General features: G+C 54.5%; 7 protein-coding genes across 7 annotated transcripts; 3 read left to right on the forward strand and 4 right to left on the reverse strand.

The window, feature by feature from the left end:
• Positions 1-2,442: 2,442 nt before the first annotated feature.
• On the forward strand, positions 2,443-3,369 carry M406DRAFT_286662 (Isy1-like splicing factor; the record flags this gene model as incomplete). Its single annotated transcript, XM_040918690.1, has 2 exons — positions 2,443-2,492; positions 2,593-3,369. Exons 1-2 carry the CDS (start codon positions 2,490-2,492, stop codon positions 3,367-3,369), a joined length of 780 nt encoding a protein of 259 aa, XP_040779658.1. The 5' UTR covers positions 2,443-2,489.
• Positions 3,370-3,933: 564 nt separating this feature from the next.
• Positions 3,934-5,078, reverse strand: M406DRAFT_71682 (uncharacterized protein; the record flags this gene model as incomplete). The annotated part of the gene is made up of 4 exons (XM_040925490.1): positions 3,934-3,957; positions 4,162-4,455; positions 4,687-4,719; positions 4,833-5,078. 4 exons carry the CDS (start codon positions 5,076-5,078, stop codon positions 3,934-3,936), a joined length of 597 nt encoding a protein of 198 aa, XP_040779659.1.
• Positions 5,079-6,619: 1,541 nt separating this feature from the next.
• Positions 6,620-8,645, forward strand: M406DRAFT_273164 (uncharacterized protein). The gene has a single exon (XM_040918171.1). It carries the CDS (start codon positions 6,665-6,667, stop codon positions 8,429-8,431), a length of 1,767 nt encoding a protein of 588 aa, XP_040779660.1. The 5' UTR covers positions 6,620-6,664; the 3' UTR covers positions 8,432-8,645.
• Positions 8,646-8,801: 156 nt separating this feature from the next.
• Positions 8,802-10,090, reverse strand: M406DRAFT_354979 (uncharacterized protein). The gene is made up of 2 exons (XM_040923049.1): positions 9,214-10,090; positions 8,802-9,108 (listed from the first exon to the last, which is right to left on the reverse strand). The coding sequence occupies exon 1, from the start codon at positions 9,788-9,790 to the stop codon at positions 9,296-9,298; it is 495 nt and encodes a 164-aa protein (XP_040779661.1). The 5' UTR covers positions 9,791-10,090; the 3' UTR covers positions 8,802-9,108; positions 9,214-9,295.
• A 1,124-nt stretch (positions 10,091-11,214) lies between these two features.
• On the reverse strand, positions 11,215-12,504 carry M406DRAFT_354980 (uncharacterized protein). The gene is made up of 3 exons (XM_040923050.1): positions 11,943-12,504; positions 11,737-11,846; positions 11,215-11,644 (listed from the first exon to the last, which is right to left on the reverse strand). Exons 1-3 carry the CDS (start codon positions 12,381-12,383, stop codon positions 11,422-11,424), a joined length of 774 nt encoding a protein of 257 aa, XP_040779662.1. The 5' UTR covers positions 12,384-12,504; the 3' UTR covers positions 11,215-11,421.
• A 1,010-nt stretch (positions 12,505-13,514) lies between these two features.
• M406DRAFT_327124 (uncharacterized protein) lies at positions 13,515-14,342 on the reverse strand (the record flags this gene model as incomplete). The annotated part of the gene is made up of 2 exons (XM_040920171.1): positions 13,515-13,555; positions 13,676-14,342. The coding sequence occupies 2 exons, from the start codon at positions 14,340-14,342 to the stop codon at positions 13,515-13,517; spliced, it is 708 nt and encodes a 235-aa protein (XP_040779663.1).
• A 2,130-nt stretch (positions 14,343-16,472) lies between these two features.
• On the forward strand, positions 16,473-17,953 carry M406DRAFT_273170 (tyrosyl-tRNA synthetase; the record flags this gene model as incomplete). Its single annotated transcript, XM_040918172.1, has 2 exons — positions 16,473-16,597; positions 16,691-17,953. The coding sequence occupies 2 exons, from the start codon at positions 16,473-16,475 to the stop codon at positions 17,760-17,762; spliced, it is 1,197 nt and encodes a 398-aa protein (XP_040779664.1). The 3' UTR covers positions 17,763-17,953.
• Positions 17,954-24,658: the final 6,705 nt, after the last annotated feature.

Below are 24,658 nucleotides of genomic sequence, written 5' to 3' on the forward strand. Positions count from 1 at the left end.
TCTTCTTGACAGATGAAAGGGTAAACGAAAAGAAAAAGACAACAAGAAAAGGGAAGAAAAAAAAAAGGGGGGGGGGGGGAGGTGACATCTCTGCTGGTACGACAATGAAGAAAGAGTGTGTAAGAGAAAGAATGAAAGACAAAACGCCCTCAGATTAGCTCTCTTAGGTTCTCAAGGACAACCGTCGCCGGGATCGCCTCTCGGCTATGCGAGGACGCGGCTTCTGCTGCCTGCAAATTTGGCTTTTTGGACCTTTGAAGTCATCACTGGGCTCACGATGTCCCTGTTACGCTTTTCTCACTCCCGCCGTCGACCGCCTCGAACCTCAGCCCGTCCGCCGAATGCAAACACTGCCGGCTAGTCCGCCCAGAAAGCAAGACGCTCGACCGCTCCGATTGAAAACTATGTTTCTGAGCCGTCACTGGCCGAGCCGCGGTCATCAACACATGGGAAGATGCGTGGCTTTCTGCAAAGAGCCTCTGGTCTTGTGCTGATTGTCGTCATTGCGGGTCGAGGCGCCGTTCTGGGGCAAGCACGTGAAGGGTGGCAGGAGGGAACAAGAGGGGAAAGAGGGATGAAGGGGGATGAAGGATGCCTACTCAGATCTCTGTTCTTTGTGGGTATTATCATGTCCGCTCTGCTTCCGCTGGGAAACGCGAGGGTCAAGGGGGAGTAAAGCTCATCCCAATTTGTATCATCATAGCAGGCGGAGAGGGAAAACAGATGAAAAAGGAGGAAGAAACAGAAGAAGGGGAGAGGAGGAAATAGGACAGAGGGGTCCAAATGCCCCAAGCTGGGGGCTTTGTTGAAGTTTGAAACTGCCTGCCATCATGGCTAATAAGCTCTAGGATTGTGAGCACATATCTTGTGTGTCATAGTAGGCGTGTTGGTCTTTGAGACCATAGCAGCAGTGATGTGTTGGTGGTGAAGTGGTGTTTGCAGCCAATAGTCGCAGAATGTACCTCGGAAGATGGGCCTGTAGAAGAGCTTCATTGAGTGACTTGAGAGCATGGTTGAATGATGCTGTTCGTACGGTTGAACCGTGCGTATGATGAACCTATCCTTGTTGATAGGATGGCATCTTTTGAATGGTGATCTTATTGGTACGACTGTACCGTTGGCGTGGTGATCTGATTATATGATTGTACGCTTGCATGGTGGTCTCCTTGATATGATTGTATCATGTGTATGATGGTCCTGTTGGTAGGATGACATTGCCTGGAAGATGGGGTCGTCTTCTTGGTACGATTGTACGCTTTGCATGGTAGTGTTGGTATCATTGTACCCTTTCTGTGGTCTCCTTGGCACGATGGTTCGATTTGTCTGGTGATCTTGTTGGAAGGATGGCACCGTTTGCATGAGGTTGAATGATGGCAGAACAGCTTCTGAGGGCAGGAGAGGGATGGTAGTAGGAAGGAGAGGTTGAAGGGGAGAGGGTTTGGGGAAGGGGCCACCATAGGTTGACTTGGGGGGATGACACTAGACAGAGTCTTTGGTCTCTGGTCTGAATAGGTGCTGAAGGAAGGTCGTGACTGAATGTCCCAGAGCTGAGTGGGCTTGAGAGGATCCTCAGATTTGATCTGCTGGGTACAGTCGACGCGTTGTTGAAGCGAGAGAAGATACGTGATTACGTGTCGAAGGTCAATGTGTAATAGAAAGGTCTCTCAGAAGAAATTTGGAGATCTGCTTTGGTCGCGAAAACCAGCAAAATTTGTCTGGTGGTAGGCCGTACCCATTTGGGCATGATCGTGTTGATAGACACCATGTGTCTGGAGAGTCCTGACGCCGCCAGAGCTGTATGTTGGTGAATAGATGAAGTTGCAATTGACTTCAGGAGGGAGTTGATCCAAATGTTGCATTGCCTGAGGGCTAGAAGAAGGCCTGTTTGGTCATGGAGGAGATTCGAGGGTGCTAAGAGCCCTGTTTGGCGGTGGAGGGGGTTTTGGTGTTGGGTAAGGGGAGTGGGTGAGGACGAGGAGGTTTGGGTGTTGAATAAAAGGTCTGATTGGGAATGGGGGAGGTTCTGGCGTTGAAGGAGAATTTGCTTTGGCAGTGGGAGAAAGGGGAGGGGACGGGTTTTATGTAAGATGGGAGGTTCAAGGGGGAAAGATTCTAGGGTGCTCTGGAAATCAAGGAGAGAAAAGCTGGGCAAAAAGTGACTATTAGTTCAAGGTGGAAAGAAAAGGCTGCAAACGCGGTTTAGACGACGCGCTTTTGAGGTTGACCTGCGGTAGAGAAAGAGTAGCTGGTTGAGGCAGGCAGTTGAGGGTCAACCTGCGGCTCAAACCTCCCCACACGGCGGTTTTCCTAAGCCTGACCCTTACTTTTTTGGGGGCCGAGGCTGCAGACCCGCTATGGTTTTCCTAGCTTGGAGCCGAACCTTCACCACCTTCACCTTTACGACTTCTCTCCACACCCACCAACCTCCAGCGAATAACCCATTACACCTCCTCCATAACCTACTCTTGGTTGCACATAAAACTACAAAAATGGTAAGCAGCAGCATTTATTCCTCAAAACCATCCCTCCTCCCCCTATCCCCCAGGCGCGACCCAGGAAACTCGTACTAACAGGCTCCTCTTCCCAAACCAGGCGCGCAACTCAGAAAAAGCCCAGTCGATGCTCTTCCGCTTCCGCGAAGCCCAAGCTGCGGACCTAGGCATCATCGACGCAGGCCGCACGCGGCGCCCCCGGGCCATCACCGAGCAGGACAGCATCCCCGCGTGCGAGCGATGGCGCGGCCAGGTGCTCAAGGAGATCTCGCGCAAGGTCTCGCGCATCCAGGACCCGGCCCTCAGCGACTACCAGGTGCGCGACGTCAACGACGAGCTCAACAGACTGATGCGCGAGAAGCACGCCTGGGAGGTCCAGATCCGGAACCTGGGCGGACCCAACTATATGCGCGGCGGGAGCGGCGGCGGCGGGGGGCGGTCGGCCATGTACGATGAGCAGGGGCGCGAGGTGCCTGGGGTTGGGAACAGGGGGTACAAGTACTTTGGGCGGGCGCGAGAGCTTCCCGGGGTCAAAGAGATGTTTGAGGCCGCAGCGAGGGGCCGGGCGGATGCAGACGGGGACAAGAAGAAGAGGGCGGGGCTAGAGGCGAGGGACGATATAAGGAGGGCCGTGAACGCGGCATATTTCGCCTTGGCGCCCGGCGAGGAGGACGAGGAGCTTCTTGCGTACGAAGAGGAGAAGGAGACGGCGGCCTTTGAGAACCTGGCGAGAAACGGGTCCAAGGAAGTCCCGCCGGACTGGGAGCCGCTGCCGGGCGACGCGGGCGACGGGAAACCGTGGCAACTGCCCACCACCGAGGATGTTCAAGAGGAGCTGATAGACCGGAGGAGGAGGAGGCTGCTCGCGCAGTTCTGATGATGATGTGTACGGGACACGGAAACGGGGACGTCGGCGTCAACGGTGTCGCAATGTCACAGTGGTTTTCAAAACATTGGCGTTGGTGGGGTTTGAGGGTCACGACAATTTGCTTGAAAATACCATCTTGATAGAGTATTGGAATCAATTCACGACACGTGAAGAATTCTTTCATATGTAGCGTGGCCGGTCAAGGCCCCAAATGATGATTGTCTCTTGTCCTGCCATGAAAGAGGTGGCATCGAGTAGAGAGGCCAACCACTGCTCGTCAGCCAGTAATGGGTATAAATATCGAAAGAAAATTTCGACATGACCATAATTTCCAAACATGCACCGGCCTTTCTCCATGAGAAAACATCCAAACTCCATGAACCTTTTCAACGCCTAACCGTTTCCTGCTACCGTGTCGACCCTGACATCCATCTGTCCCGCCTAGTAGGCATTGAAGAGAGAGAGAAAAATCCCACATGCCCTGAGGCAAAAAGTGGTAAGCCCATGCTACAGACCATGCACGCATCGAGCGCCAGACGATGTGGAAGGCTATCAAGACAAGGCGGCGAGATGCTAACCGCCCTTCAATTTCCGCCTCTGTTTTGCGTATAACAAGCCGCAGACATTACAGAGTAATCCGTCTGGGCCTTTTCTCCACTCTGGAGTCTCCGTACGGCCACACCGATGGCAGGATAGCCCGTCGTCAACCTTAGACAACTGCAACATAACCTCCTTGTCAGTCGATTCGTAAAGATGGGAGATCCACACCCAGGTTTTGGGGTACTCATGGGCGTAGCCTACCTGGATCCGTTTGGAGCCACTCGTCCGATCATCCTTTGCCGTATCACCGCGCGACTGGCGGTGATGCGAGCGATGGTGGGAGTAATCCTTTGCGAAATGGAGGTCGTTCCCGTTGCCGTTGCCGATTTTGCGCTTCTTGGTGCGCATCCCATGATGCCTCACGGCCGAGATACCGCCTACGCTTCGGGCGATGTCGTTGGACAGCTGCGTCATGAAGAGCACGTCGCCATCGCTCATCACGGGAATGGGACGGTGACTTATGGAGGGGTCATGGTTGCCAATGATGGAAGTAGTCTGGATGAGACGGAAGGAAAGGCAAGGATTAGGTTAGCTCATTGTTCTCTAGGACGATTTGTATGGTTAGGTGGGATGGGCAAGGGAACGATGGAAACGGATCTAAAGCCTGTGGGACAAGTCTCATCCCGTTTCCATCAAACGTTATGGGGAGACAGTTTTTCTCACAAGGAGGGACAGCTGCCTCTGGGACATCTTCCAAGGGGTCAGCTCTCTCCGACAAGTACTCACGAACTCCACGAGATGCTTGGCGCTGCGGTGTATCTATGAAGACAGGTTAGCGGCGGGATGGAATGATTCTATCAAGGGAAGGGAAGAAAAGGCTGCTGCCAACAGGGAGAAAAGAGAGAGGAGGGCGGAGAAGGGGGCACACAGACGGTGAACAGATCCTCGGCAATCTTGGCATCCTTGAGCCAGAATTGATGATTACTCGGCCCTGCGGCGGCCTCGAATTTCAATTCTGACGACGGCACGACAGAGATGAGGCCATGCTCGGCGGCGGCGGCGAGAGGGTGCGGCGCCGTTGTTAGGTCTGCGTCGCCGTGGGTAGGTGGAGTCTCGGGAGTGGTGGACGGCTCCTCGTGACGAGAGGCCGCGAGACGGATGGGGAGCGGAAAAGACATGAGCAGCGACGGTCTGCTATAAGACAGTTGCTCCGGGTCACGCCGTCGGCACGGGGCCAGCGGGACCGGGGTACTGAATCTCGTGACCAAGGTTGGTGGTCTGATGGCTAGATCGACGTCGAGACCGAGGTCGAGGTCCAGGGGAAGGTCTCCTCAGGCTCGCAAGGGGGGGGGGGGGGTGTGCGTGTGTGCGTGTTAGAGAGGGGCCGAAAATGGGGACCAGGTCGTATGTAGGAGATAATGCTATGGTCCCGTCAAGAACAAAGGAGGGGGGAGGGGTGTATGGGCGCGTGTGGGGTTGGTTGTAAGACGGCCGTGTATCTATGGGACGAAGGCTAATACCCACGATGAATGGAGGTGGAGTAAAGAGACTCAGCGATCGAAGGAGAAGCGTTGTGATCGAGATGAGTGAAGGGGGGATGGAAGATGAGAATGAAGGAGGGAGTGGTTTCCCTCTAAAAAGGGCTGCCCCAAAAAGAAGAAAGTCAAGAGAGAATAGGTAAAGTGGGTGCGAGTTCAGCCTAGGTCTGGTCAGAACTCCTCAACGCGTGGAGGGGTGGCGAGCAATGAGGGAACGAGGATGGAGAGACCAGGATTTACTGTCATGTACTAGCAGGTAGAATAAGGGAGGGAGGGGGAGAAGAAAAAAAAGAAGAGTTCCAACGCTAGATTCCCGTAGACCCCTAGCTCTTCCGTCCATGGTGGCGAGGGTTTGACATTGAGAGGCAACACCCGGAAGAAAAGGTCCCCCCACGGTTTCGAGGCCCTTCAGCTCCTTCCCTGCTGCCTGCTTTGGAGAAAGTTAGAGATGCTGGTGCGACTCAGGCCCCGGCAGGACCGGATGAGCCTGTCCTAACATCGAAATGTTCCAAGATTACCATCTTGTTTGCATATGGGAAACCTTCCCCGAGGGCTGATTTGCAAATGCAGATCGCCACAAGGTAGTTATGTACCTATAGTTCCTTGTAAAAAATCTATTTTGCTCTTTCATCTGTAAGCTTCGTTCAGCCCTCCTATGGCTTGAGTGACCTAAATAGCTTCACATCAAATCATTTTGAGGTTGTCATGCTCAGTAGGAGGAGATCGAGTCGCCGATCTGTCTCGGTTGCTGAGGACCGTGGACCCCTAAATTGGACCCCTAAATTCTAGCCCACAACCTAACAGTACACTGTACAGTAGTTCGCACCTTGCACTCCTTAGCTGATGCTTTATCTTATCGCATTCGTGCACGTACCATAGTACATTTGGTAAGTACTTCAGTACATATGTACTTAAGGCCTTATGCGTCATTCTTACATGCAACACATTAGAGAGGCATCACGGGCCATTCCTCGTGCCTCAACCAACCACCCACCCAACTGCCATCACCTTCCCCTTTACCTCTCCTATAGAATGTGAATTGCGGATGTGACGACCCCTTCTCTGCCTCTCTCTTTCCCCCCATCGGCCTTCTATATCCACGAAGTGGATTTCCTGTCTGCTGTTTGTTGTTTCCCCCCATCGAGAGCTGTGGATATACACCAGCAACCATGACAACCACCCGGGCCCTCTTGGCCGGCGGCCTTTTTGCTGTTGCCGTTCAGGCGATGCAGCCCAACGCTGAAGAGCCCGTCGCGGCGCCTATGCGTGATCTCCAGTGGGCCCAGCTCAACTTCCTCCATACAACCGACACACATGGCTGGCACGGTGGTCATCTTCAGGAGTCTCAGTACTCTGCCGACTGGGGTGACTACGTCTCATTTGCCCACCACATGCGCAGGGAGGCCGACGACCGGGGCGTCGACCTGCTGCTGGTTGACACTGGCGATCGCGTCGAGGGCAACGGCCTGTACGACGCCTCTACGCCCAAGGGCAAGCACACCTACGATATCTTCAAGCAGCAGGACATCGACATCATCTGCACCGGCAACCACGAGTTGTACAACTATGACACTGCTGAGAGTGAGCGGGCTCACACCGTGCCCAATTTCGCTGGCAGGTACCTCGCCTCAAACCTCGACTACAAGGACCCGAACTCGGGCGACTGGGTGCCCATGGCGCCGAGGTACAAAAAGTTTCAGACCAAGAACCAGAAGCTGGACGTCGTAGCCTTTGGCTTCCTCTTCGACTTCACTGGCAACGCGAACAACACAAAGGTCCAGAAGGTGTCGGATACCATCAAGGAACAGTGGTTCCAGGATGCCATCCGGGAAAAGGCGGACGTCTTTGTCGTGATTGGTCACATCGGCCTGCGCATGGAGGAGCTCCAGAAGATCTTCCGGGAGATCAGGAAGCAGAACTGGTTCACACCCATCGCCATATTCGCCGGACATGCGCACGTCCGCGATGCTGCCAGCTTTGATGCCCGTTCCTTTGGCATCGCGAGCGGACGGTATTTCGAGACCATCGGGTGGATGTCGGTAGATGGCATCGCAAAGAAGTCGGAGGATGTGCAGACGACGGCGGTCTCTTTCAACAGACGGTACATCGACAACAACCTGTTCGGCTTGTACGCCCACACCGGTCTGAACGAGTCTACCTTTCACACCGAGCACGGTCGGAACGTCAGCAAGATGATTACCGAGGCGCGCAAAGAGCTGAACCTCGACGAAAGGCACGGGTGTGCGCCTCAGAACTACTGGATGGCACGGACGCCCTACCCAAGCAACGACAGCATATTCACATGGCTGGACCAGGAGGTTATGCCTGATGTGATCTTCAAAGAGACACGCAAAGAGGTTCCCCGCCTCGCCATCATCAACACTGGCGCCCTGCGCTTTGACATCTTCCAGGGGCCCTTCACCGTTGACACTACCTACATCGTCTCGCCTTTTCAGAGCAGGATGTCCTATATCCCTGAAGTCGAGTATGTGGTCGCCAAGAAGGTTCTCGCCCTCTTGAACAAGGCGACCCGGATCCTCGATGTCGAGGACCACGACCCGAGGATGATGGGCCCACCAGAGCAGTGGACCGTAGCCCAGGATATTATTTATCCCAACCTCCCTCCGCCAACCACACCTTTTTTTGAGGTCGACGGTCAAAAGCCTATGAGTGACACGGGGGACAAGCCTCACTTGATCAGTGGCTATACTACCAAGGACGATATCGGCAGTGATGGCGACGACGCCATCCACTCTCCGATCAACTTCTACGTCCAGCCAAACTGCATCCAATCTGAGATTGGCTTCCCACAAGAGGGCGAGCCGGACAGGGTCGATCTCGTCTTCAATGACTTCATTACGTCGTGGGTGATTCTGGCTCTGAAGTTCAGCGGTGGTGACTACAAGGAGGCGGACATCCAGTTGTGGGACGAGGCCCCCTTCACCGACATGATGGCAGGCTGGATCAAGGAGCACTGGAAGGGAGATTGTTGAAATCGATAATGATTTGTATGGTTTGATTCTGCGAGCATGACTTAACACTGGCAATCATCACCCCGTCCTCAAGAGCTGAGTGCGTGAGGTGTTTCTTGATGTTTCGGATTTTTTATTTTTTATTATTTTGGGTCCGGCGCCAGAATTAGTAGCACGTGATTTTGAGGTATTATAGATGTAACATTTCGTATTAAAGAAGGATGCCATTACAACTACTGAAGTCTGCTCGTGTTCGTTCGCAGGATATAGCGAAGCTTGAGGGTCCGCATAATGGGTTCGGTCTTCCAGCTTGTTCATGGGTTACGGACCGGCCGTGCTTTTTGCGTAATGACAATATACAAATGTTCTCAGTCTGGATACCCAGTTGAATGAATCCTCAAATCCCAAACTTGATGTATTAATATAATGAATAAGGAATTGCAATGTGAAAGCAAGAACAATTCGTACCGTAAATTTCGTCCGAAAGTCATGTCCCTTTACGTACACCCACTCGATGCTACCCTTATCCTGTATGCCATGCCAAATTACCGAGTACCTTTTGCCGTCTTTTCTAAACTTTCATCATGTAATCGTTACTGCCCCGGGTGATATCCTATTGATAGATGCTACCCGTTTTCCTTGATTGCGCCAAATACCCCACCGTCTTTTCTATTAACGCACACGCCTCGCTCGTTCTTCTGCCACGGAGTCAGCGCGCCCAAGGGAGCTTCAACAGTGCTATTTCTACCAAGAGAGAAAATGAAAGGAAGAGGAAGAGAAATGAAGAAAAGAGTGCGACATACCAATAGTGACCCTTGGACAAGAGAGTGGAGGCCGTATGCTAGTAGAAGGGCGATCGAGAAGCCCGGAAGGTATCGTGGGTGCTTAGTAGCTATAAAAACCAATCGGTGAGACGTAGCGGATGGGATAACCACGCTGGCCGCTATAGGCCCTCCCAAGGTACTCCCAGTCGCTAGGCCAGAATTTGATGGCGCTGGGGTGCACGCCCGTGACCATCACGGTGTGGTGGTTATCTTCGCAGGATCCCGGGATCCATCTTGAAGGCCGAGTTTGTTCAGTTTCTTGAGCATTCCAGTGGCGCATCCCGATGACATGCCCGAACTCGTGGCGGAGGATGTTCTTGATAAAGGCATGACCATCTGTCTCATAAATGCACAGAGGTCCGATCCGGATGGAGCGCCTGGGGAGTCGGTAGGTTGGCAAGGCTCGGAGGTCGGGCGGGGTGCTGGGGAAAAAGGAGTCTGCCCAGGTGCGACCGTCCAGATCGCGGTCGTAGTAGATCTTGAAGACGACTCGAGGGTTGTTTGGGGAATAATGGAAGCTGAGAGGGATCCTATACTGGTCGAAGGCTTGATTCATCTCCCTTGTCACGGCTACGGCCCCCGACTCGAGGCGGGCTATGAATGCCTCACTGGCTCTGCCATATCCAAAGCTATGTCTGTCGATATCGAAGGAGATGTTTGAGCCAGGTGCGAAAAGAGTTGCTGGTCCGTGGGGCGCATCAAGGCGGAGTTCTGCAGGCCCGGCGGAGGCGGGCGACAGGTCCGGATTGGCATGGCAGTAGAAATTGATCTTGCTTTTGGGGGCTGGAAGGGTTAGATCAGGGTTTAGGTGGCCAGGGAATAAACTCAAGATGAGATCGCTTCTGGTAGAGTTCTTATGGACCGTGAGGTGGTTAGTCGATTGTTTGGGGCCATGCATGTGCTCCTCAGTATTGTTGTAAGTGCGGAGGGACTCGCCGCTTGGGGGACACGGTGGGGTGAGACTATTGGTCTGATTGGTGGGAGTGGTTGTAGGTGGGGCAGTCAGAACGCGGCTTTGGTCCATCACCCAGGTCCCTGGCTCCCGTGTGACATGATGACCTGCTCGAAAGTCAGCTTCCCGCAATAGCTTTCGTGGAAAACAACACTCAAGATTGAGAAGGCGGATAGAGTGGGCAATTTTGATCCGTCGAGGTACCATGAATGAATTTTGTTTGCCGTTTCTGAAAATCAACAGTACTGTAAAATGCGTTGGGCTGCACTCGCAAGCCTGCGTGGGACGATGAAATGGTTTGGAACTATGAGAGCCTGGCAGACCTACCAGTAAACATCGCCATGGCTAGATTGTAGTAGGCCTTGGTCTCTAAACACTGGTAGGGAGAATGAGCTCGAGGCACAATCCAGACGACGAAGACTATATATATCCAAGAAGACCCCTCGGGCACCCCTGAATGACTTTACCTTGGGGCAGTGTGAGTGAATCCTTAACGCATCAAGCAGCCAGGATAATTATGCTGCGCCATAGGGCTCACTCTGCAAAAACCCCTTTCCGGGGTAAGGATCCACAGACCTACGCTCCCCCACAGCTTAGCTAAAGCAACAAACCCCACTCGAGGGGAAGGAGGTCTTTTCTCTTAATTTCTTTTTCTTTTTCTTTCTCCCTCCCGCTGGGGATGGTGATCCCACCCGGAACGTCATTGCAAGGCGCCTAACTCGCGTCAGGTATAAACGTTGCCCCGACAGTCCAAAGGACAGCCCAAATAATAGGGGAAGATCTGCTGTTACGCTTTATCGTAGATGAAAGACTGGGATACGCCACTACCCGCGCCCGGAACCAATGAGCGAGGGCGGTCAGATACGTGTTCACACCAGGAAGTATCGATGAGGCCCTGAAACTCCGTGGGTATTTCCACAAGGCTACTGGCTAAGACTCTAGACCTCGCAATGTACGTACCGATGTATTGAATGTGTATGGTCGTACCTTTCGATCTGTTCAAACCAATTTCACCCCATCTCAAGGTTATACGTAGCAGATGCTCTTATTTAGACACCAGCTCTCGAGTTGACGAGGTGATACTCAACTGTATTATGTTGTGACTAAGCCATTTTCGGTTCATCTGGTAATAATTATTCTTCATCTTTTTCGCTCCCGATTGTTCTCGATTCCCCTCTCTGTGTTATAACACAAATATTTTGATCGGCCCCCCACTAAAGGCAGCCATCATCACATTACGCCCAGTTGTTTGCAAAGAACGTGAGGACAGTCTTGTATCCGCGGATGTACTCCTCCTCGACCCGCTTGTCCTTGAGGTCCGAACGCGCGGCCATCCAGCCGTGGATCTGGTCCTGGAAGATCTCGACGTGCTTCGGGCCGGTGAGGGCCTCCTCGAACTTCTTGACGTCCTCGGCGGGTTCGTCCTTGGATGCGAGCATGGTCAGGGGAATCTTGATCCTGTTGTGTGTTAGTTGAGCTGGGTGAGACCTCTGGGTATGGGCCTTGGGGCCACCAGAAGGAGGAGAGGGGGCCAAGGGGAGTGGACATACTTCTTCGCATCTTCGGCATCGACCATCGCTGGATGGCACTCTGCACCGATCTTGAAGGGGTTGTCAGACTGGCTGACGGTCAAGGAGATAACCTTGGAGCCCCAGCAGAACTGCACGTCGGAATCAAAGTCAGCAAGGCGTCAGATGGCTGAAAGGAAAGAAGATGAAGGAACACGAAGGATAGGATATATAGCAAGAAAACCTACACCGACGACACCCCACTCCTTGATGTTGGGGTATTTCGTTTGGGCGTCCTTCAGCACGCTGTGGACCTTGGGCACGAAGCTCGGGGGGCTGTTCTGGCCAAAGAACTCGCCGACCTTCTTCTGCTTCTCCTCGTTGTCGGGCGGGAAGAGGTCGATGGGGAGGGGCTTGCCGTCGAAGGCGTCGGGCATAAACACGGCGTATTTGTTGTGGTCATCAGCGGTGGCCAAGATGTCGCATCCCTGGACAGTCTGGTCGAAGAAGCCAAAGATGTCCATGATGACCAGGATGCCCTTGGATGCCTCCTTCGCGGGACCCGTCACGTATGTCTTCTTGCCGTCAATGGTCTCGTATGCGCCCTTGTGCTGGTACCCGGACGATACGACGGGCGGAATGTTGCAGCAGGCCTGCGAGTGGCCGCCGGTGGCCTTCATGGTCGACATTTTGGGCGCGGAGGTGCTGAGGGGGCGCACGAACTGGAGATTGGTGACGTTGTTGTTTGGTGGTTGTGGTTGTGGTAGTGTCAGGCGGGGTAATCTGCAGCAGCAAGACTGGTGGTGGTGGTGGTGGGTGGGCGGGATCAGGTTGATATTTTGCGCGGGGGCTGTAGTGGTGGTATTTATTACAGGAGGAGAGGGGGAGGACGTTGTGATAAGCCGGCTGTGGGGTCGATGGAGAGAGTTGATGGCGGCATTTGAGGCGACCCGCAGTTGGCCAAGAGGAGCCATGACGCGGGAATGAAATAATCACTGGAAGAAACCCCGTGAATCACCACTTCAAGGCTTTTTTTCTTTTCTTTTTTCATAAAAATTATAGATTGATGAATTGTTCCTTTCTCCGACCTGATTCAGTCGTTGTCTGGGTTCTTGTGATGATTCGAATGATGATGAATGATGATGCAAATCAATGGTCAGGACCTGCAACGTTTGGCATGGCTGCTTTCCCCTCCCCTCCAAGCTGCCATAGCTCTCCTCTAGATAACAAACAACAGATCAAGATTATGACGTAGCGAGGGGTTGCGGCCCCCCCCCCCCCTGGAGCTTATTATTATCCGCAATTGCCCCTACTGGGTGATGTGGATAGTGTGGCCAAGTGCCCTAACCCCGGCCCCTCCCCCCTGCAAAAGCCCGCCGTTGATGAAGCCGCCAACCGAGCCGGAGGGTCGGATGAGAATCCGGTCTGGTAGCCGCACGGTCGGGCTCGTTGTGGGACCTCATAGCTTCCGAAACCTGTAGCATGAATAGCATGCGAACACTACCCTGCAGTGTGATGACCGCGGTGGCGTCGACGACGAAGTTGGGTCATGGAGTGGAAGAAATCTGTGAGGCATTGGGAGGCGAGGAGGGGAAAAGGGGCACAATGAGGGGAGCAGAGAGAACCTTTTGGGTGGATAAACTAAGGGTACTAAGCAAAGAAATAAAAGCGTTGATTAAGACAGACAGACATATCAAGGTCTTCTTCCATAGCCTTCCTCTGGTTTATGAACAGAGAAAGCTTATGCTGTTACTAATATTACAACTAATGATGATGATGATGGTGGTGGTGGTGGTGGTGGGTGATTCTGAGGAAGAAACCTATCCGTCGACATTGCTAGCGACCGTCTCCCCATGCATTGCTTGAATCCATTCAAGTAAAGTGTGGTCCTCCCTTCTCGTCCCTCATCCTTGCTGTGCCTCGGGTTTTACCGACGATCGCCAAGCAGGAGCACGGAGTTCAGATATCTTTGGACACAAACCCTTCAGTTTCTGAAGCGCAGTGGGATGGCCCTTCTCTGCACACTGAGGTCTGGCCTCGGGCCGACCAGCTCGGGTCCAATACACATCAGCAGACATCAGGGCCTCCTTCTCCGCCTGGAATCTGAGCGCTGCCCTGGCGTCCGCGACCCCCATCCACCTCGCCTCCAGCCCCTCGCCCAGGTCCTGCGTGTTCTCGTGCGGGGCGGCATCGGGATCCGCTAACGTCGCAAGGTAGAAGAAACACATTTTCTGGGCATCCGTGTCTGAGCCCGCCCCCGGCTCGGTGTATGTGACCATGCCCACCGGCTCGGTACCGAGGTGGTCGATGACGGTGCTCTTTGGGCCGTCCGGCTGCTGACTCCGCGGTTGTGTGGCTCGCGTGGGCATGAGGACGGGGACCAGGTTCACGTGATAGCCGGTTTCCTCGTAGGTCTCGCGGATAGCTGCGTCGCGGATGTTCTCGCTGATGTTCCTGCGGCCCTTGGGGAGCTGCCAGATATCCTCCTGGTACTTCTTGTTGAGAATGACGAGGACCTCTTGGGTCCTGGGGTGGAAGGTGACCGTGCCAGCGCTGATGATGAAGTCGACATTGCGATGAAATACCATGTCACTATCGATGCCGCCGAGGTCTAGCTGCCTTCTCGCTGGTGGTTCGTCCGTGGCCATATTTCTTTTCCCCCTTCCTTCCTTGGTTGCCTTTTTTGGGGGGGGGGGGGGCGCGGGGAGAGGGGCAGAATGTGTCTCCCTTGAGGGTGTGGGTGAAGGGTACCCCGATACTGCAGGGCGGGGATGCCTGTTGCCTCTGTTGGTTATATACTATTGTCGTGCAGTGGAGTGATGAGGGGAGAGGGGGTGAGCGTCTCTAGTATATTGCAGTGAGACCTCCTGACGCACGAAATGCAACAAGAAAGTGCTTTTTCTTTCGAACCGAGAGCGGCTACCAAGGGGGGGCTCGAGGAACATGGCCCATGCTCGAAAGTACGAAGAAAGGAGCAGAGCAGAACAAAAGAAACGGTGTGTCCAGGTTCATCCGGCCGTCCTTTAAATGCCTGTTTCCGTGGCTGCCCCAGCTCAGCCGCTTCGGTCCTGCTGCAGTACCTCCTGCTGCTGTTGCTGCTGCTGCTGCTGTAACCTGCAACCTGCTTGTGCCAGCCCAGCCAGCCAATATTCGACCAAAAAGTATTCCCATTCATGCCTCTTTGTCGGGTGTCGCTTGCGCGATTCCGCCTGTCGCATCCCTCAATCGAGGTGCAATAATCAACATGTCATATAACGCGTCAGACCTGCTCAGGACCGGTGAAGGTTTCGCCAGGTCGCTGACCAAAAGCCATGGCTCGGATCCGGCGCCTGAGTACTTCCCACCGGTCGATCCACCTTTATATTTAAACTCTTTTTTGGAGGGGAGGGGGAGAAGGGGCGAAGGGGGCATCGAGCCGAGTGAGTGGCAATGAACACACGAAAGCCAGCGCCCCTTTCTGTTTCTTTTTCTTCCTTCATCTCTCTCTTTCTTTTTGCCTTTCCCTTTTCCACACTTAGCCGTTCGAGACATGGTTTAAACCAGGGGGGGCTGGCACCAAATATAGGAGAAAGACATGCGTTTGCGGTGGAACCTCCCAATGTATCCTACCCTTTTTCTGTAGCATGCTGCGGGCGGGCGGGCGCCTCTGCGCTCCGCTACATTGGTCGTCCTTGGTCAGATGCATGGAGTGAGGGGGATGGCGGCCTATCAGGGCCGCTGGCCTGCACTCCGGGGACGTCCATTCAGCTCCGATATGGGAGGATCCAAACCAGGGAGAGACCTGCCGCTGAGCTACGTGTGACTTAGAACGACCAGTTTTGGGGGAAGGGGGGTAAACCACCAAATGAACCGGGGACGGCACTGCATCGCTCGCTTGGGGGCTGCAGCTTGCAGGGAGCAGATGCCGGAGCAGAACCCCCGCAATACCCATAAAGGCAGGACCAGCATCCTCTTCTTTTCCCCTGCTTACTTCTTTTTTCGAGCTGACCGGATCGGCACCGTCACACCTCGCAGAGATGTTCGACCGCTGAACCCTTATTAACTTGCATCTGGGAGATGCTAACAAGGTGAGGTCTGGGATATAATGAGACATGCTCTCAGTTGTTGGACCAAAATCCTCCTTGCTGACAATGTAGAAACCAAAAGAGGAAAACCGAAAGATTTCGCACGAGAGGAAAAAACAAGACAAGAAAGAAAAAAAAAAGGAGAAGAAAAGATGTCAGGCAGGAGGAAAGAGAGGGGGGGGGGGATGTCATCATGCAAGGCGCATGTAGCAAAGTTTGAGATAAAAAAAGAAAGAAAGAAAGGAAACAAACAAACAAACAAACCAAAATGGGCACTCTTGCTGGTGATGTGTGTAAGAGATGAAGCGACTCGAGACCATGGTGGCTGCACCTGCGCAAACAGTAAATAGGTCACTATTTATATCAGTTGCTCTTTGGTATGTAACCAATCTTTCAACAGTGAGTCGTCCAATGCGCTGTTTATCCAACGACATCTGAGGAGCCATCACAGGCGAGTAATTAGTACACACAGTACTAGATCTAGCTACTTTATCCTACCAGACTGGCTGGCTGAGAAGTACCATCCCTGCCTTGCCTGGCTGGTCTGGGTACGTGCTGAGCAAGTACCTAGGTATCTATGTGCCCCGCTTAAATTTTGTCACCCACTTTGGGGCTGCCCCTCCACATGAACGTCAAGATGGCCCTTTTGAGTCACCATCACACTGCTGCCAATTCTCAACCTCTCCTATCAACAAACCACACGCAGCAGTCAAGATGGCTTCGATGTCGGCTGACGAGAGAATTGCCCTCATCAAGGAGAATCTCGCTGAGACTCTCGACTTTGAGATTATCGAGAAGATCATCAAGGATGGAAACGACCCCAAGGTCTACTGGGGAACGTATGTTGCTGGGGATTCTATTACCCCTTCGTGCCGGAAGATGTCTTGAGACACCCAGATGCTAACTTCATTTTCTCCCGATACCTACTATAGAGCGACGACCGGACGGCCTCACTGCGGATACTTCGTCCCTGCCATCAAGCTCGCCCAGCTGCTTCGGTCCGGCTGTGAGCTCACCATCCTCCTCGCCGATATCCATGGATTCCTCGACAACCTGAAAGCTCCTATCGAGCTGGTTGAGCACCGTGCCAACTACTACAAGCGCGTTATCACTGCCATGCTCCATGCAACGTGCGGCGAGGACGACGTCAAGAAGCTAAAGTTCGTTTACGGCAGCTCTTACCAGAAGAGCGCCGACTACTGCATGGACCTATACAAGTTGGCTGCGGTTGTATCCGAGCATGACGCCAAAAAGGCCGGCGCCGAGGTTGTCAAGCAAACCGCCAACGCCCCGCTATCCGGTCTCCTCTACCCTCTCCTCCAGGTCCTGGACGAGCAGTACCTGGACGTCGACGTCCAATTTGGTGGTGTCGACCAGCGCAAGCTGTTCACCGCCGCCAAGGAGTGGCTGCCCAAGCTGGGCTACCGCCAGCGCGCACACATCATGAATGCCATGGTACCTGGGCTCCAGGGCGGCAAGATGTCCGCAAGCGACCCCAACTCCAAGATCGACCTGCTCGACGAGGCCGACACGGTGGTCAAGAAGATCAAGAAGGCTGAGTGCGTGCCCAAGGTGCCCGAGGGCAACGGCGTGCTGGCCTTTGTTGAGTTCGTGCTGCTGCCCGCCGCGCGCCTCAAGGGCCAGAAGGGCTTCGTAGTCGACCGGACTAGGGATGAGCTGCCGGAGCTAGTCTACACGGACGTGGAGAAGATGCACGAAGACTACCGCAACGATGTCCTCACCCCGCAAATTCTCAAGCCTGCAGTGTCCAAGGCACTCAACGAGCTGATGGCGCCCGTAAGAGAGGAATTCAGCAAGGACGCGAGCTGGCAGGAGTTAGTCGAGAAGGCCTACCCGCCAGAGGTTAAGTTTGTCAAGGAGAAGAAGAAGAAGGACCGCGGCACTATGTTCCCCGGCTCTAAGAAGGACGGAGGAAAGGCGCCGGCCGATGGAGCGGTCACGTCGCAGACGGAGGACCTGCCTGTTCGTACTACGAAGGAGTAGGCCCTCGTCCTCTCAAGGTGTTCAAGGAGTTTCACACTGTTCAATGCCGCCAGCCTAGAGAAGAAAGAGAAAGAAGAAGAAAAAAGAAGGAAGTAGACGATAGATACCCTGACAACTAACTACCCTTGGCTTTTCTGTGGGTGCTTTTTGTGGGATGGTCACACAACATGATATGACCAGTGTTCTCCTCGCAGGTACCTGATTTTGGCCTGGGATGTTCTTCTCATGGAGGCTGATGTTGTGTGAGCGCTGCAGAAGGGCATCTAGGTTCTCGAGTCCTGCTACATACAAGAAAACGAGCCAATTGACCCTGCACTTACAAAGGTAGATATGTCCTAATTCCTGTTATCGCAAATACTATGTATCTTCAATCGGGGACGAAGGGTTTTGCCTCCCCCCCCCCCCCCAACAACAAACCCTTTCTTTTTTTCTTCTTATCTTTCTCCTCGGTCTTTCATTCTTCACCTTGGTTGCAGGTCGTTGCTGAAGATTGGATGGATAGACCAGCACGCTTCAACATATAGTACAAGTTTTCACTGAGACCTCGGGATCCTATCTTAGTGTCAACCGTTAGTACGACCAACCTGGCTACAACAGTAGCACCGCAAGTAATTTATAAGCTTGACGCGTGTTCCAAGGTTGGTATAGCTCGGGAATAGTAGCGCGACAGCAGCTTCCCTCTTAGCCCCGTTTGTTGTTTTTCCTCTAAGGGATACTGATTGAACCTCATGCCGTCTGCTGGTGGGCGTTTCTCATCGCCATCGCCCTCCCCCATCTCATGGTTATTTGTCCTCGCAAGTTGTGACTGGAAAAGTGGGTTCATCCTGCAGGCTTTGTGAGAAACAAGAGTCGAGCACGGGTGTCGACAGGCCCAGAGGATCCAGCCCAGGATCCCGGGACCGCCTGCAGTTGAGGTATGCAGGCACTTACCAAGTACAGACCAGCGACAAATGTATGAAGATCTACCTCCTACTGGCACCCTACGGCAGCAACAGCATTGTGTGATTGAGATTACACATGTGGCATGGGATTGGGTGGGAGGGGCGCAAGATGTGCCGAGCCAATGCAAGGTGCCTTGACCCCTGCAGTGACAGGCGTGTTCAGCAGCCATTCCTCAGAAGTACACTGCCAACGACCAACTCCTACAGGCCACTCACTCACTGCCAGCGAGCCAAGGCTGGGCTGGGAGCTGGATGAGCTCCATCGTCATATCATCATCCTCATGGTACGCGATTTTTTTTTTCCTTCTCTAATTCTTTGTACTGGCATCTCCCATCACCTGGTTTCCCCCTCCCCGTTCCATTCCTTCGCCCTGCCCTTCAGTCACGTCTCATCGATCTCGAATCCGATCCTATGGTCGCACGCCCACGATTTCTCCACCACAGGACCAGGCCACCGCTAGACTCCGCGCTGCAATCTCCCGTCTTCCACCAAGGTGGACTCGACATCGATTGTTGGACGTGTTTGGACCCTGAAGCTTGCCTCGACCCAGACTCGACGGACACACACACACAGAGAGAGAGAGAGACTCAAGCACGAGCCCTCCAAGCAAACAACCGAGGCGAGGCAACGCGTGCACGAACCAGGCGACCCGGCCTGATGGTAGTGAGGAGACGAGCTCGGTCCTCATACGGATTCTTCCCTCTCACCTCCCATGTCCACCTACATTTTGTCGTCTCTCTTTTCTTGACCCGACCAACAACATCTCATCGACAGTCTGCAGATGCTGCCACCGCCGCTCCCAGTGCTGTCTTCTTCTTGTTCTTCTTCTTTTCCCTCTTCCTGCCCTCCTCTTCGATGATTGTGCCTATTTATTTCATCTGATCCCCACTCTTCATTCTTCATTTCATTTCTTTAATTTTGGCACTGCCGGGAGGTACCTGTCAGGCTGTAGCCCGTACCTGTCCTGCCGTCAGCCCCAATAGCATACTGGCACCAGCACATCCTTGACCGACAGACGAGATCGTTCATAGTCCCAGCTTGGCCCTGGTCTCCCCCCCCCCTTCCCCCGGATCCTAATAACGCGACGCGATTATCCCGGCCTGCCAGCCCAATATTTCTCCACTCCCTCTCTTCTTTTTCTCTTTTCAAAAAAAAAAAAAAAGGGGGGGGACTCCCGACCTGCTGACTGCCAGAGAAGTTGGGTATTCGTCGACGACGCGATAGGATAGGTATTGAGAATCAGCTGCAGACGACCTGTCCATCGTCTGTGCTGACCTCAGAGTGGTAAGCCTCCCTCATCCCCCTCTCAACATTCCATCCCCTGCCAACAGGCGCATCCAATTTGGGCCCCCACTCTACCAGGTCCGCAGGCTGTCAGGCGTAAGAGGGAGAAAGAGACAGATGTGAGAGAAGAGAAGAAAGAGGAACAAGCTCATCTGACGCGCGAGTATCTTGCCATCTTGTCTAGGTTCCCGCAAAGACGTCTTCGCAAGAGTCGTCGTCACCACTTCCTCCTCGTGCTCCCGCACAGGACGGTCTGGCCAGTCAATCACCACCAAAGTCCCCAGCTCTCTCGACCGCGTCCACTGCCGACGGCGAGGCGTCCTCTCCTTACATTCCGCACCTCGCGGCCCCGCCGCTGCCCAAGCGCGCTTTGGAGCTGCTGCGGACGCCGCCTCCTCGCGACGACGACAAGGGCGACGATAGTCAGTACGTCACCGCAAGCTGGGGCAGCCCGTACCCCAGGTCAGAAGAGGCCGGTCTCCAAGCACAGAGCCCCGGCAGCGAGGCGTCCGACGACCCGCCAATCCACCGCCTGGCGCTCGACACTCCTTTCCTGCGCCCCGCTCCGCTTCTGGCTGCCACGTCCGCGGAGCAGCACCCGGCGTCTCTGGCCGCTATCCTCGTGAACCGCGCCAGGAGGCCTGATCTCGCGCGCGGGCTCACGGAAGACTGGATTCGCCAACATACGGCTGCTGACGAGCACGTCGAACCTCGCCATTGGCTGAGCGACGGCTCGGACAGTGAGCACTCTTCGCTGAGCGGCTCACCACCTCAAGAGGGGGCCGCGTGGCTCGAAGACAAGGACCTGATCACGCCCAAGGCCCATCCCGCCCGCGTTGCCTCGTCTCAGCCGCCGTCGGGTCAACAACATCCAAGAGCGCGATCGAGTACCGAGACTCTGAAGCAGAGCACCGTGGATCAGCTACGAGAACAACAACAGCCGCGTCGTGAAAATATGGCCGCCTCCAGCACGGACGGCCCTGAGCCCGACAACACGGGGGACCTGATCATGCTGTCAGGCACCCCTAACCTCCGACCGACAACACCAATCGGCACAATGGATAGCGGCAAGTCGCCGTTCGCTGACGCGCAGTCGAAAGAGATGAAAGCACCAGTGACACCGACAAGGGCCGAGACCAAGAAGGAGTCCGCGCCAACGCCTCGGATTAAGAAGCGAGTTCCATGGCGTGGTAAGAACATCATGGTCCTACTTCCCAGGGATGAGGGCCGGGGCAAACCTGGGAACCGACCCGTTCCCCTCAAGGAACACGAGGCGCGGAACATGTTTAGAGAATGGGAGCAGTTGGGGTATGACATTCGCGGGTTTGACCTGAATGAGCCTGAGGGAAATCCTGCGCTGCCTATCGAGCACTATTCCAGGAGTAGGGACGAATGGCCCGACGTTGAAGACACCAGGAGGGAGTGGGCAGAGCGTGTCTTCAAGGTCACGCTGCCTGACATTGGGGGTGAGTTTCTTAAGTGATATCCTCCTTTCCCGGGTAGCTTACTAACAGATAAACCTCACAGCGTGGAAGAGGTACGTCGATGAGCTGAACGAGGCTAAGCTTAGAGCTCTTGGTGTTTCGTTTGCCGACGAGGAACCGCCGCCGCCGCCACCGCCTGCGTCCATCTCGCCCGGGCCACATACGCTCAGCCGACGAGCCACCGTCACGCAGTATCCCCCGCTGCCTTTCTCGCCGCCGATCCCGCCGTCCTCGGCATCGAGTCAAGGGCTGCAGCAATTCCCTTTCCCTGGCCAGCCGCCGACCTCTGGAGGCGTGAATGCTGTTGGGTCTCAAGGCCAGTTTAGCGGAAATTTCACCTCGCCGCACGCAGCCGCGATGTCTCCGAACCAACCACCCTTCGGCTTCATGCCTCCTCAGCCGCAGCCATCACCAAGAGACATGTTGCTTTCGCAGCAAAGCATGCACCGTGCCTCCCCGTCTCTGTCAACTTCTCCTTTCGCACCGGGTGGCTTCCAACCCCCGATTCCTCATCAGCGCCACCAGTCACTCCAATTCCCTCAGCTGCCACATCAGCAGTTTATGCCTCCTAGATCGACTCCTCATCTGCAGGAGTTGCGTGAAGAAGATGAGGAGGAGCACGCTAAGAGCCCATCAAAGACACCCGAGCCAGGCCAATCCCTCGTCCGTCACAATGCAAGCGACAGCCTCCAGAGGGAAATTGACGAGGCCGAATATCACCTGGAAGAGCAGTTCCGATCACAGCTTGAGCATGATCAAGACTATAGCCCGCACAGAGAGGATGATAGGATGCAGGCCGCGCCCGTCCCATCAGTGCAGGAACCGGCTCTGCAATATGTGCCACAGGCGCCGCACTTCGAGAACTCCGTCAACGACAATCTTGTCCTGCATCATCCGCGTCCTCATAGCAGAGGCCACTCGCTGTCCCAGAAGTTTTTTGGCGAGGAGGATGTCAATACCAGCTCCGGTGCTGCGGCTCTAGGCCGCCTGAATACGATTCAGGATGATAAAGCCGGTGAAGAGCTCGAGACAAACCCAAGCAACCTCGGGACGCCGGTTCATGAGAAGTTCCCCAATCTGGCCCACGACAGGACGTTCAGCAATCCTTGGCAGGATGTTCAATCGATTTCTCGCCGGCCCAGTCTCGACAGCAAGCCTTCCCAGTCTTCTAAACTAAATGTTGCAGCGCCCGAGTTCAAGTTCAACCCAACGAGCTCGTTCCAGCCTGGACAGTTCAACTTCGGAAGTAACACTTTCCAGCCCGCTGTTTTCCAGAGCGGGTTCGTACCGAGGGCTCCAGAATCAGTCCAGTCGAGCCAGTTCAGCCCCCCAGCGGCGCCGTCAACCAAGATCAACGCCAGGGCTCCGGCCTTCTCTCCTGGGTCGAGTGACTTCAGCTTCTCCGCCGCTGGGGCGCCCACATTCAGGCCAGATGCCCCTTCTTTCACTCCGATGCAATCGTTCAATGGCTCTGTGACATCACCCGTACTCTCTGGCAGTGACAGCGGCATGATGCCAATGTCGATCTTCGGCAACATCGACCTCAATAAGCCGGAGATTGTAAAGCCCGTGAAGCAGTCCAAGGCTATCCCTATATTGCGGCCGTCTAGCCACTCATCGAATCAGGCAGAGCAGCAACCAACGATGACTGAGGATGAGAACGGCCGTCTCGTGGATGAGTCGAGAATCAAGAGATTCAGAAGCGCAAGCGCCGATGGAGACGAGGACATTCAATTTGCAGAGCCGACAGAGCATGTTGTGTCTATTGAGGATGAGCCAGACAACGGCCCCGGAGACAAAACCGCCGATGAAGACCACCCCGGCCCTGAGACGGCCATGTCATCGACAATTATTTCCGAATCTACGGATGCCAAGGATACAACCAGCTTGTCCGAGATGTCTGCGGCCGACCAGAACATCATAAGCTGGGCTCCAGCTGAGCTGAGATCGGAAGCTGAGATCTCGGATTTCAACGCTGCGAGACCTTTCGGCGAGGACATCTTCACACCAAGTCACAAGAAGAGTCTTTCCGCAACAGCAAGACCATTTGTCCCCGGCATGTCTTTTGCTGAAGGTGACGGCGAGAAGGAGGACACGCCCGTTCCGGAACACTTTGATGAGTCGCCATTGGCGCCTGTCGAGCAGACTGGCGTCAGTCCAGTCGACGAAGAGGTCTCCGAGGACGTTCCTCAAAAGTCTATCGAGGTTGAAGAGTCGCTCGTCATCAGCCAAGACGTCGGAGGAGACGCCACTTTTGATCAGGATAGATTCTCGCCCTCGCCCTCCCCTATCAACATGGGCCTCAACGCAAGCAGATTCGCTGCCAGTGTCTCACCAGCCAAGGGTCTGGCCGCCTCGAAGTACGCCAGGTCGCCATCTGCAGTCTCGGAGGCTGAGACACAGGAGCTACGAGAGGCTCTAGTCTCCTCTGTCACTGCTGAAGATCTCGAGGACACCCAGGGAACGGCTTCTGGACCTATCAGTTCGCCAGCCATCCAGTTCGAAGAGGATCAGGAACTCCATGAACCAACCTTTGAAGAAATCGACGAGGTCATGCGGCACATCAACGAGGATCCGGCCATGGGTGTCAAGAAGACCGTCGAGTCGCCTCTTTGGCAGCCAAGTCCAGCGCGGCCTATCATGATACCTGGCGCTGTCTCTAGTAACGGGTCTCCTAAGCATATCCACCCGCATCTGCGAGACAACGCGCCAAGCCCCAGCCCCAGGCATTACCATCTTCCACTCAAGGCGACGGTGCCCCTACACTCTACAGAATTGGAAGACCCATTTGTCGATCCCCCAATGAGCGCCCAACTATCTCGACTTGGAACGAGCGAGAGCCAGGCTGCCAGTGATGACTGGGAACGGGCGTTTAGTGACGAGGAGCAAAACAAACTGGATTCCAGGGCCACATTCTTCGATGGCCGGGTTAATGACCTAGTCGATGGCGTCTTGGAAGCTCGTCTGGGCCCTCTGGAGAAGACACTGGGTGGTATTCAGCTTGCTTTGGCTTCGTTCTCTGATCGTACGCCACCAGCTCGTCGTGAGCGTCGTAGTCTGTCTGCTGAGATCATTCAGGAAAGCGATGCTGACGATGAAGACGATGAACCTATCCCACGTCGCTCCATGAGCCCCCGGAAGGATAGGCGGATGGATCAGATCAGGGCTGCCGTCATGGAAGCTGTT

The sequence above is a fragment of the Cryphonectria parasitica genome (genome assembly GCF_011745365.1).
Source record: "Cryphonectria parasitica EP155 unplaced genomic scaffold M406scaffold_2, whole genome shotgun sequence".
Classification (NCBI taxonomy): Eukaryota; Fungi; Ascomycota; class Sordariomycetes; order Diaporthales; family Cryphonectriaceae; genus Cryphonectria; species Cryphonectria parasitica.

Coding starts and splice junctions, on each gene's coding strand:
- M406DRAFT_273164 (XM_040918171.1), top strand. CDS start 6,665: ATGCAGCCCAACGCTGAAGAGCCCGTCGCGGCGCCTATGCGTGATCTC.
- M406DRAFT_354979 (XM_040923049.1), bottom strand. CDS start 9,790: ATGAATCAAGCCTTCGACCAGTATAGGATCCCTCTCAGCTTCCATTAT.
- M406DRAFT_354980 (XM_040923050.1), bottom strand. CDS start 12,383: ATGTCGACCATGAAGGCCACCGGCGGCCACTCGCAGGCCTGCTGCAAC. Junction 11,847..11,942: donor AGGAGTGGGGTGTCGTCGGT/GTAGGTTTTCTT, acceptor TCCGACGTGCAG/TTCTGCTGGGGCTCCAAGGT. Junction 11,645..11,736: donor GATGCCGAAGATGCGAAGAA/GTATGTCCACTC, acceptor AACACACAACAG/GATCAAGATTCCCCTGACCA.